General features: G+C 38.8%; 1 protein-coding gene across 7 annotated transcripts in view; it reads right to left on the bottom strand.

Annotated features, from left to right (window-relative positions):
• The window catches only part of UGGT1 (UDP-glucose glycoprotein glucosyltransferase 1), a 168,407-nt gene that overhangs the window by 75,455 nt on the left and 80,821 nt on the right, over positions 1-12,131 (bottom strand). For 6 of the 7 annotated variants that reach the window (XM_006102841.3, XM_014468153.2, XM_023744168.1 and 3 more), the window contains 5 exons: positions 7,443-7,607; positions 3,506-3,626; positions 1,414-1,512; positions 675-698; positions 86-180 (listed from right to left, as the gene is read on the bottom strand). In XM_006102841.3, coding sequence (XP_006102903.2) covers positions 86-180; positions 675-698; positions 1,414-1,512; positions 3,506-3,626; positions 7,443-7,607 — 504 coding nt within the window. The remainder of the gene's footprint in view (positions 1-85; positions 181-674; positions 699-1,413; positions 1,513-3,505; positions 3,627-7,442; positions 7,608-12,131) is intronic. The other variant, XM_014468155.2, reaches the window with a different exon arrangement.

Genomic DNA, 12,131 nt, shown 5'->3' with positions numbered 1-12,131 from the left:
TCCCTCAAGCTCTGACCTTCCCACCAGAATAGCAGTATCAGCACACAGATGCTCAGGAGGACAAAATGAAGTTGTAGACACTTGCCTGATGTTTTATAGCATCGTACAACAACTGCCTTCCAGACGGGCTATCAAAATCTCCAACAATCCAAAAAGTGACTGGCCTGATAAAAGAATCATCTGTAGAAAAACAAACAATAGACTGAGTTGGAGAGAAGAAAGGACATTCTGTTTCAATATGGTTATTAAGTAAAATAATTTCTGAAAATCATGCAAAAAAATAAGACGATTACAAGTTTAATAAAGATACAAAGCAAAAGTAGTGAAACTGATAGTAGAATGAAAGCAGGGTACCTTCCATATGGCTTAATTATAAACTAGGGACATGCAATTATTAATTCTACTAAGGTTTGGGCATCTGTTAGCACATAAAATGAAAAAGACCTTTGAACGTGTGGGTAACATATAGTCTTTAATCATATTAATTTGTAACTTTCTGAAATATACTTTTTTGCAAACATTTATACAAACTTTATCTGAATGGATAAATTATCTACTGTTACCCACAGGTTCCATAAACATCCCAATAAAAGGTTAATAAATTCTGAAATATAACAGTACCTGAAATATGATAATTAAGAAAAGAAACAGAACATTCTAAAGTTTAAAGTTACCATAGATTTCCTTGGAGGACATCCCTGGGCAAAGGTAAAGGAAAAAAAAAAGTCATTTCTAGGGTTATTGCCTATTATCAGAGTCAAATTTTAAATAACGCCTAACACGAACTATGCTTCGTTCTGTTCCTTAGTCCCACTCGTGCTGAGCACTGTCCAGTGCTCCTCAGAACCAGTTTCCTGAAGAATCAAATGGAGCAATGACTGCACTTACATAGGCCTAGGCACTAGACCTGTTCTCTAGAGATTACAGTGGGATGCAAACAGCTGCCTTAAAGGGCAGTCAGTGTGACCACAGGGGAAGTGCCTCTGTCTGCCATCAAAAGGATATCATTTCACACAGTCTTAACCTAGATAAATAACTACATAAAATCAGTTTTAAAACTTACACAAGTATTTCTAGAACCAACCCAATTAAAAAATCAACCCAATGCTGTTGCTGAAGAGGCAAGACAAAACAATTTCCAATCCATTAACCCTTTAAAACATCATAAATGTTTTTCCATTCTGAGCCATGAATTTTTTTTTCCTTTTGACTTTAATATCTAATTTAAAAATTACAAAGACAACATTTAAATTTTCAGAAATATATAATTAAATTTTAAACAGACATTTTCTATGCTCAAATCATAATAATTAATAAATTATGACATCTCTCTCCCAACAGATACTAATGATTAAATTTTTTTGCAAATACTAAAACAAATGTTGAATCCAAGATAAGCCTAGAATATATTACCTTTCTTTGTCAGATAGTTCATACTATTGGCTATAGCAGCAGTCTTGCCTTGAGAATCTAAGGCAGTAAATCTAGCATAATCATCCACAAAAAAGTTATCTGGAAAAAAATTGAAATAGATTCATAATTAATATGACTAAATTCCATCTAATGTTAATTTCAACTGATAATCTGACATGACCATAAGTTTTATAAGAATGCATGAATGAGATATATTGCTTCATATTTATTAAACAACTTTATAATCCCAGACCCCTATTCCAGTAATAACATTTTAATACACAAAGTTAATAAAAATGAACACATCTCACATGACTCTCATGTATGTATGTGTCATTTCAATGGTTTGAATTTATTCTAGTCCCACTTCTATCACTTTACAGCCTGAGAATATTTCCTAAAGATCCCCCTTAGCGTCATCTCTCCCTTCCACTGTCCATCCACCATAATAAGCTCCTCCTTATCCTTATTTGGGGGAGGAGGGTGTGCAAAAATAGGAGAGAAAATACAAAAATTATCATTTTAATGTTTTCATGAATCAGAAAATAGTATATCCTTAGCCCAAACAGAAACAAAAGGTCAATTTCCGATACATAGCTTCTCTGATTAGTGCCCATGGGCATACTCTCAATAATCGTTTCCCGCCATGACCAGGCTGGTGTGGCTCAGTGGTTGCACTGAAGGGTCGCAGGTTCAATTCCTGGTCAAGGGCATGTACCTGGGTTGCAGGTTCGATCCCCAGGCCTGGGACACATGTGGGAGGCAACCAATGGATGTTGTCTCTCTCACATGGCTTTTTCTCTCTCTCTTCCCCCCCTCTCCCTCCCTCCTTCCACTCTCTAAAAATCAATGAAAAAAAAAAATCCTTGGTGAGGATTAACAAAAACAAACAAAAAAATTTCTGGTGAAAAGCAAAAACCTAATGTAAAGAAACAATGCAGTTCACATTCTATTTTCTTTTCAAATATAAGCATTTATGTGCATTTTCCTCTACTGAAAAGATATTCAGCTCAAGTTAGATTAGGAGATGGTTGCCATAAAGTAACAGCCATAAGTAGATCTACACATTCATCATTCGCCATGACAACAGACACAATTGGCTCTGACTTCGCCAGTCCCCGTCTTTCCCTGCAATGAGACTTCTCGGGCAGGGATGACACTTCCCTTCTTCCCAGCTGGTTGCTAACGTGGCCTTCAGATCTCACAGGAAGGCCTAAGGAGCAAACTACACCTGGGCGTAGCACATCTGCCTCGTGGAAGGTATTCTTGTGGAAACAACCCAAACACTCATCAACTGAGGAATAATAAGCAACACGTGGGCTAGTTATACTATGGATATTAATCAGCCATAAAAAGGAATGAAGTACTACTGACATTTGCTACAACATGGATGAACCTGAAAAACATTGGAAGTCAGTCACAAAAACTTCACATTATATGAAATATCCAGAATAGAAACATACATAGAAACAGAAACTAGATTAGTGGTTGCTGGAGGATAAAAGAAAAAAATGGAAAGCGACTACTAATGGGCACATCAATTCTTTTGGGAGTGATGATAATGTTCTAAAATTAGTGGTAATGATCACACAACTTTGAAAATATACTAAAATTTGTACAATTTGAAATTGTGCACTTTAAAGGATTTAGTTTTATGGCATGACACTATTTCTCAATGAAGCTTTATATTTTAGAAAGGCATTATGTTCTCAAAGAAAAGCTACTTAAAATATCTGTTGACATTATTGCTGATTCTAGAATAATGATGAAGAAAAGATAGTGCTTGAGAGTTTTATAACTAAGAAAGTGAATGATACAGGTCCCTTTTATCATCTAAGATTGTTTAGTTGGTAAAAGGCACTGGATATTTTTCAAAGTTTACAAGGATTTATCCAGGAAGAATTTCTCTCCTTTTGGAAGATACTTTTGTGAATTTAGAAGCTTGTATTATAAATTCAAGGTGCAATGAATTTAAACATAAAATTGTGTCACAATCTTGGATCATCTTCTGAACACTGACATCTAATAAATGCAAAGATTCTGAAAAACTAATCAAAAACAGCCCGAAAGTAGTTCCTGAAATGCTTCTTACTGGTTGCTGTTAAATCCAGGTATTCTCGCTCAGCTGTCAAAATCCTAGCATTGATTCGTGGAACAACATTCGGCTGATTCATAATATACTCTACCACATCCTGATCATGGGACAGTTCACCCTAAAGAAAAAAAGAAAAACAGGGTATGGGTGGGATGAGCGTTAAAACACATCTGATCAAAATAATTTATTAGAAACTAATAAATCATTAACTTTATATTATCTTCTTATGTACCAGTAATTGCTAAAAACAGGCGTTACCACATCACAGGTCCCTATTATTGCCGAGCATAGCTTGGTGTATTGTGCACAGTATAATGTTAACACCTTCAACAATGTGAGGCAGACATTACTGATGTCCCTGTTAAAGATGAGGCACCTATGGCACAGAAGGTTAAATAGCTAACTCATGATCACAGAGCTAATGAGAAGTGAATATAAAATGCAAATCCAGGTTTATTTGATCTCTCCACATACCACTGTGCTCCCCAGAAATAAGCAAGTTCTTCAAATTAGTTAAGAGTTAATGTCACCAGTTCCCAACTCATAAGCTGTATTTTACAACTTTACATGTATCACACCACAACATGGTCATAAGCGGCAATAAAACCAAAGGAGAAAGAACTGAGGTAGAACACGTACCCATGAGAACCAGGAGAAAGTGGCATTGATTTCAAATGCAGATTTTGGACAAAGTCAGTCCTTTACCAAAAATTATACTGAAGACATTTTTCCTATGACACCACCAGAGTTAGAAGAAACTATTAGAGATGAAAAAATAAGAAGACTTAAGCAGATGCCAAGAGAGAAAGAAGCAGCCCTTGAAGAAATGTGTAAGAAGATGCACCAAAAATAATAAAATGTTGCCATACTTTAAAATATAAATAAAATAAAGCGTTAATACAAGCATGCACTGGCCAGTTATTCAGTGGTTAGAGCATTGGCCTACACACCAAAGAGTCATGGGTTTGATTCCTAGTCAAGGGCATGTACCTGATTGTGGGCTTGATCCCCATCCCTGGTCAGGGCGTGTGCAGGAGGTAACCACAAACAATGTTGTGTGTCTCTCTCACATGGGTGTTTTTCTCTGTCTCTCCCTTTCCCTTCTACTCTCTCTAAAAATCAATGAAAAAAATATCCTCAGGTGAGGATTAACAACAACAACAAAAGTTAACACAAGCAGAAAAACATTCTGAGATCTGCTCATTGTTAGTTTCTCTTAAAGAAGAAAGCCACATAAATTCTCTCAAGCAGTTAAAATACTTTGTAATAAAAATTGCCCCAAGCCTTTTCACTTCCAGGCATCCAAGTAACCACATATTTCCAGAATCACAATTACAGAGGGGAGAATAAAAATAATTTATTATTCTTCCCTTTTATACTTCTCATGTTATAGAAATACCTGTACAGCTGATCCTTGAAAAATACTATTTGAAGTGCACGGGTTTGCAAGGGTCCACTGATACACAGATTTTTTTCAGTAAATGTTGTAAATGTATTTTCTCTTCCTTATGATTTTCTTAACATTTTTTCTCTAGTTTACTTTATTATAAGAATACATTATATAATACATGACATATAAAATGTGTGTTTATCAACTTTTTATGTTAACAGTAAGGCTTCCAGTCACCAATAGGCTTAGTAGGTAAGTTTTAGGGAGTCAAAAGTTATATGCAAATTTTTAACTGTAGGGGCGTTGGCACCCCAACCCCTGAATTGTTCAAGGATCAACTGTAGTTTATTGTTAAAAAACAAACAAACGAAAGTTGAGAAAGAAATGTAATGTACTTCAAATAGGAAAAACTCCGAGTCCCACACCTACACCTAATGATGAAATGTCACAGGTGGAAGGGGGTCCTGAAAGGTCCTAAAACCAACCAAAGAGAGGATCCTGAAAACAGGGAGAGAACGACTCATCACATAGACCCAGTCCTGAGTCTGACTCACAGCTGATTTCTCAAGAGAAATCAGAGATCAAAAGGCAATGGAATTACATATTCAAAGTGCTGAAAAGAAAAGGCAGTCAACCAAGAATTCCATATTCAAGCAAATTATCACTTTTAAATGAAGGGCAAATAAACACATTCCCAGATAAAAAACAAAAAAAACAAAGAGGATTTTTCACTGGGAGACCTAACTGAAAATGGATCCAAAAATTAAATGTTAAGAGAAAAACTATAAAATGCTCAGGAGGAAAGAAACATAGGTATAAATCTTTGTGACCTAGAATTAAACAATAATTTATTATATATGATTCAAATAGCATGAGCAACAAAAGAAAAAATAGTGAATTGGACTTAATCAAAATTAAAAACATTTGAGTTTTAAAGGGTACCACCCAACAGTGAAAAGGCAAATCAGCCCTGGACAATTTGCTCAGTGGTTAGAGCGCCAGCCCACAGACTGAAGGGCTGTGGGTTCGATTTTAGGCAAGGACATGTACCTCGGTTACAGGCTCAATTCCCAGCCTCGGTTGTGACACGTTTGGAAGGCAACCAATCAATATGACTCTCTCACATTGACATTTCTCTCTCCGTGTCTTTCCCAGTCCCTGCTACTCTCTAAAAATCAATGGGAAAGAAAAATATCCTTGGGTGAAGATTAACAAACAAAACAATAAAAGAAAAGGCAAATCATAAAATGGAGAAAATGTGTGAAAATAATACATATAAGTGATTAGTATCCAGAATACATAAAAAAATTCTTACAACTCAAAAATAACAAAACAACCCAATTAAACATGAGCAAATAATCTGAACAGACATTTCTGCAAAGAAAATATAGGCTACACTTAAAGAGACGGATAATACCAAGTGTTGGCTACAATGTGGAGAAAGTCGAACCTGGACACACAGCTGACATGAATGTTCATGCAGCTGCTTTGGAACATAATCTGTTAAAATAGCAGGCAATCCCACTACTAGATCTATGCCCAGGACAGCATGTATACAGCTGTTCACAGCAGCACTATCCATAGCAGCCAAAGTGGAAACAGCCCAAGTACCATCAGCTGCAGAGGAGATAAATGCGCTGCATCCACCTGAGGAACTACATTTGTCCACGGAAGAGAATGAGACACTAACACAGACTCTAACAAGGATAAACCTGAAAGCATTATGCTAAGTGAAAGAAATCAGGCACAAAAGACCACATATTGTATGAATCCATTTATATCCAATGTCCGAAAGAGGCAAATCCACAGAGAAACAGATTCATGGTTGGCAGGGGCCGGATAAGGGAAATGGAGAGTAACTGCTACTGGGTGTTGGTATATTTTAGGGGTGATGATAATGTTCTGAAACTAGACAGAGGTAATAGTTTCGTAACTGTGTTTACTCTAAAAACCAATGAACAGTCCACTTTAAAAGGTTTTATGGCATATGAGTTATATTTCAACAATAACTATATATGTAAAATATTTTAACTTTTTTTAAGTCAAAATTCCTTACAAGTAGAACAAATATCTCCCAGAATGACTATCTTAAGAATTTTTAAAATAAAATTTAATCCTGAAACGAATAAAATCAGCTATTACAAAAACAATGTATAGAAAGTCTCTTGAATATTTCATTACAGCTTGGCCAGTGTGGCTAAATGGTTGAGCGTCAACCCACACACCAAAAGGCTGCAGGTTCGATTCTCAGTCAGGGCACAAGCCTGGGTTGCCAGCTTGATCACATGTAGGAGGCGTGCAGGAGGTAGCAGATCAATGATTCTCATTAATATTTCTCTCTCTCTCTCCCCACCCCCTCCACTCTCGCTGAAATCAATAAAAACATATTTTTAAAAAATATTTTCATTATTGCAGAACTTGCTAGAAATCTGCAAATCACTTACAGTAGTGTATAGAAAATAGTGATACTTAAAGAAGTTTACTGCCTACGACAAAAATGAAAGCAACCATTCTCTTTCAAAACCAGCCTGCAGGTCAGCTCACCAAGTACACTGCGCGCTGGAAGAAGCTGGTGGTCTCCAGGATCTTGTGCATGGTGATGGTTTCCAGCTCATCAGGGTCCAGCTGTGCCTTTTCCAAGGGCATCCCATTGAACAGAACGACAGGCAGCAGACCAACCCCAGTCTGCTCGTAGTAGCCTCTTGCTTCCTAAAACACAAGGGACCACAAACAGCATATTTTTGTCCTTCATAAGACAAATGGAACAAAGCATATTTTTCATACATGCAAATTCTACCCAAAAAAAATCAACAGAAATATTGTCACCAAGAAATAACTAAAGAAATTTCATTTTAAAAAAAATCACAGGTGATATCATAGTTAATATCCTACTGGGTAAATCTGAGATTAAATTATGGATACTTTATAAAAACACAAAACCTTATAAATTAGGAAGTAGTATGGGGCTAGGGGTAATTTTGAGTAGATAAAGCTACCAAAACTATACAACAGATCTTTTGGCAATGATGGAGATATTCTATTTTCGCTCTCCAATGCAGCAGCCACTAACCACACCACTTGAAAGCTAGAGGCTACTATAATGGGCAACACAACAACAGACTGACATAAATTATTAGTGTTCTTGGACATATAGTCTAAGAAGAAATATTTACACCCAATTCTAAGTGAAAAAGGGTCCATGTCACTAAAAAAGAAATTACACATGCAGAAAACAAAACAAAGTTGAAGTGAAAACAGTGTTCAAAAATTGCTCTACCACCTTCTGGCCCTTTAAATACAGTTCCTCATATTGTGACCCAACCATAAAATTATTTTCGTTGCTACTTCATAACTGTGATGTTGCTACTGTTATGAATCGTAATGTAAATATCTGATATGCAGGATGGTCTTAGGCGACCCCTGTGAAAGAGTCGTTCGACCGCCAAAGGGGTCGTGACCCACAGGTTGAGAACCTCTGACTCTACAATATACTGAGCTCAAGCTTTTTCCTCTCCAGGACAAAAGAGTTTTCTTGGCAGGGAAATGTCAGGCTGACAAACTGGCAACTATAAATGGCAGATAAATATATTTTTTCCTGACTGCCATTTTTCCCTGTCAAAATAGGTACATTCCCCAGATAACAACAACAGACCCCAGAATTAAAACTTCCTTGTTAAATATTGTATAACTGATATTTTTCTGAAAACAGAACTTTTTCACCTGCAAACCGTTGCAGTGGTTGCCAACCTTTCGGACCTCATGGACCACCAGTGGTCCGTGGACCACCGGTTGGCAACTGCTGGTTAGAGAGCACAGAGACTGGGTAACTAGCACAAGCATCAGCCAGGGACTGCTTAGTTTCCACCCAGATCTGGCCAAAGTAGTACCTGACCGCGAGACCTCTCTGAGGACTGGAGATGGCTCAGGACAAAAGGCCTTTTCTCTCTAGCAATGTTCAGACTTTTAAAATTTACCCTTTCAAAACTGTAAGTATGTAAATTCTGTTCTGTGATATCTCAGGTTTTTCAAAGATGTTTATAAAAACTCAATTTTAATATACTTTGAGCTTTGAAAATGATTTCCCTAACAAAACAAAACCCACATTTTAAATCTAAGTGACAATGAAAAGTAAGTTAAGTAACATCGGTGGTCTTAGGGAATGACGACTAAGTGAAAGGCAGGAGTGGGAAGAAGACGTTTTGACTATATAGCTTCCATCTTTACAACTTGTAAAGGGTTTACCACACCAAATAACAGAATGCAGCCCAATTACCAAAGAGCCACGTTTAAAAATTACATGTGAGAATTTCTATCAACTGATCACCAAAAATGTTAATTATAAATAATGTTAAAACATTAATCACTGGAAAAGTCTTATGAATGAGCCACTCACAAGTGACAACTAAGATTAATAAAGACCCAGAATTAATATGCCAAATGCAAAATGTTTGCATGTGTAAGTTAGAACTTTTTTATCTACCATTATCTTACTGGCTTTGAAAGATACACACCTATCAGATGATAGTCTCTTCAGTTTAAAAGTTCTACTTTAATTGTACTGCCCAGTTTTAGAAATAATTGCTTCCTTCCAGTATCAGAGATAGAATATTCCTCAGCTTCAGATTTATAACAAAAGTTACAGATATTTATAAGTATAAAAACATTTGCTGAATACACTCATTCCTCCTTTTCAAAAGAATCTATTTTCTTGGGCTTTTTTTTGTGTGAGGGTACAGCTCCCACAAGTTTAAAAATCTTACTAAATCATTAGATTCTTAGAACCTATAGGAATCTCACAACATCCTTCTCTTAAGAGTATACCCAGCCTCCTCCCACTCCCAGGCATGCAGCTCACGATTTAGTGCTCTGGGTTAGTGAGACTCTCACTGGACATCCATATCAATATTACTTTATTCAAAAACCATAAAAGGTAAGTGACTCAAATAGTTAGAGAATGAAGTAGTATATACAAGTAATATGATCTCTTATATATGGGAAGAGCTGCTAATCAGTACAGATGAGGAAAATGGTCAAGTCTGGAAATTCCTGAGGAGCTAGGTCTGATACACCCATTTGATTCTTTAGCAAAACAAAGATTTAAACACAATAAAAGACAATATGTAAAAATACCCTTTCCCCAAACTTGTCTACTGCATACTTTTCAAGCAAATACTTTTGATATAACAATCACCCACAATAAAAAGGCAACATGAATTTTTTCTTCAATAGAATAAATTAGAATTAAACATTTTCTAAACGTGAAATAGATGAAATTCCATTCACTCCCTCAAATCTTTGGTATTCCCAAAGTGGTCTTTCTTGTATTTCATCTGTTCTTTTTCTACAGCCTACTATTCTTGCTGTTTGTGAAAACATGAAAAAAAAAGTACTAGGCCCAGACAGTGTGGCTTAGTTGGTTCAATCCTGTGCACCAAAAGATTGCTGGATTGATTCTGTCAGGGCACCTACCCGGGTTTCAGGTTCGATTCCTGGGTCAGGTCACATATGGGAGGCAACCAATTGATGTTTCTCTCTCTCTCTCTCTCTCTCCCTCTCTCTCCCTCTCTCTCTCTCTCTCTCTCTCTCTCTCTCTCTCTCTCTCTCTCTCCCCCCCCCCCTCTTCTTCTCCCTCTCCCATTCTCTAAAAATAGTATATGTATATGTATATGTATAATATGTATACGTATATTTAAAATAGGTTGCTGGTTCAATTCCTGGTCAGGGCACATGCCTGGGTTACAGGCTTGATCCCCAGTAGGGGGCGGTGCAGGAGGCAGCCAATTGATGCTGCTCTCTCTTTGATGTTTCTATATCTCTCTCCTCCCTTCCTCTAAAAATTTTTGATAAAAATATATTAAAATTTTAATTAAAAAATCACTGGGTGTCCATATCAATATTACCTTATTCAAAAAAATCATAAAAGGTAAGTGACTGAGCAGAATGCTGCAATATCATAATGGATCCATCTCCAGTGTAAACTGAAGAGATCTCATGCCCAGCTTCAGCTCCATACCCACCTTGATATATCACAGCACAAGGAGACATCACACTAGAGCAGGATGACGTCAGCATCACGGCTGAAGGAGACGTCCCTCCCACCACAATCTGGCGTCCACCGCGGACTCAAGTGGCCTTGTGAGGGGCTGGTTATCTGGCACCATCTGCCCCATGGCCCAGGCAGAGTCCGCCTCCTGGTGCATCAGGGGATGGGCACAGAGACTCCAGCCCCGCCCCCTGGTACATCAGGGGATGGGCACAGAGACTCCAGCCCCGCCCCCTGGTGCATCAGGGGATGGGCACAGAGACTCCAGCCCTGCCCCCTGGTGCATCAGGGGATGGGCACAGAGACTCCAGCCCCGCCCCCTGGTACATCAGGAGATGGGCACAGAGACTCTAACCCCGCCCCCTGGTGCATCAGGAGATGGGCACAGAGACTCCAGCCCCGCCCCCTGGTGCATCAGGGGATGGGCACAGAGACTCCAGCCCCGCCCCCTGGTGCATCAGGGGATGGGCACAGAGACTCCAGCCCCGCCCCCTGGTGCATCAGGAGATGGGCACAGACACTCCAGCCCCGCCCCCTGGTGCATCAGGAGATGGGCACAGAGACTCCAGCCCTGCCTATGGACCTGCTTGGTCCATGAACTGGCTCCAGAGCCTCTTGGACACAGCCTGGGAACCCCTGGAAAAAATGTCTTACAAAATCATCCGTGGACAAGAGAGCCTTTGTGGAAGTCCAGGCTTCTAGCAGAGAAGCTCCAGGACACCACTGGAGAAAATAACTACAAGTTTGGACATAGTAAACAGGGTAAGAGCAAGTCTGTCTTTACACTACCACCCCTCCCTAAGGCAGTGCAGCTCATGGCCTAGAGGTATCTTCAGTGCCTATGACTTCTCCTGCAGGGGAAAGTGAGAGCAAGTGAGCATGCCCCTGGCTTCCCCACTATCTAGGATGCTGCCACAGAGGCTCGTTTCTCTCTCATCCATCCTAAAGCACTGACTTGGGAGCTGCATGCCTGGAGTGGAAGAGGCTGGGAACACAGACGCTGCTCTCAGAGGGCGTCTAATGGAGGCAGATCATACTGCCTTCATCAAGATATACACCCATGAGCCACCCAGAACACCTCCTCCACAGATTTCCCCAAAGGGCTCACGGGTACCAGTGCTCACCCCAGACACACTCCCACCCTGTGGCGGCTCCCAGTGTACACTCCTGACAGTGGCAGCAGACAGAGT

Source organism: Myotis lucifugus, unplaced genomic scaffold (assembly GCF_000147115.1).
Source record: "Myotis lucifugus unplaced genomic scaffold, Myoluc2.0 scaffold_433, whole genome shotgun sequence".
Classification (NCBI taxonomy): domain Eukaryota; kingdom Metazoa; phylum Chordata; class Mammalia; order Chiroptera; family Vespertilionidae; genus Myotis; species Myotis lucifugus.
Note: the sequence above shows the minus strand (reverse complement) of the source record. Positions and strands in the feature narration are given on the sequence as shown.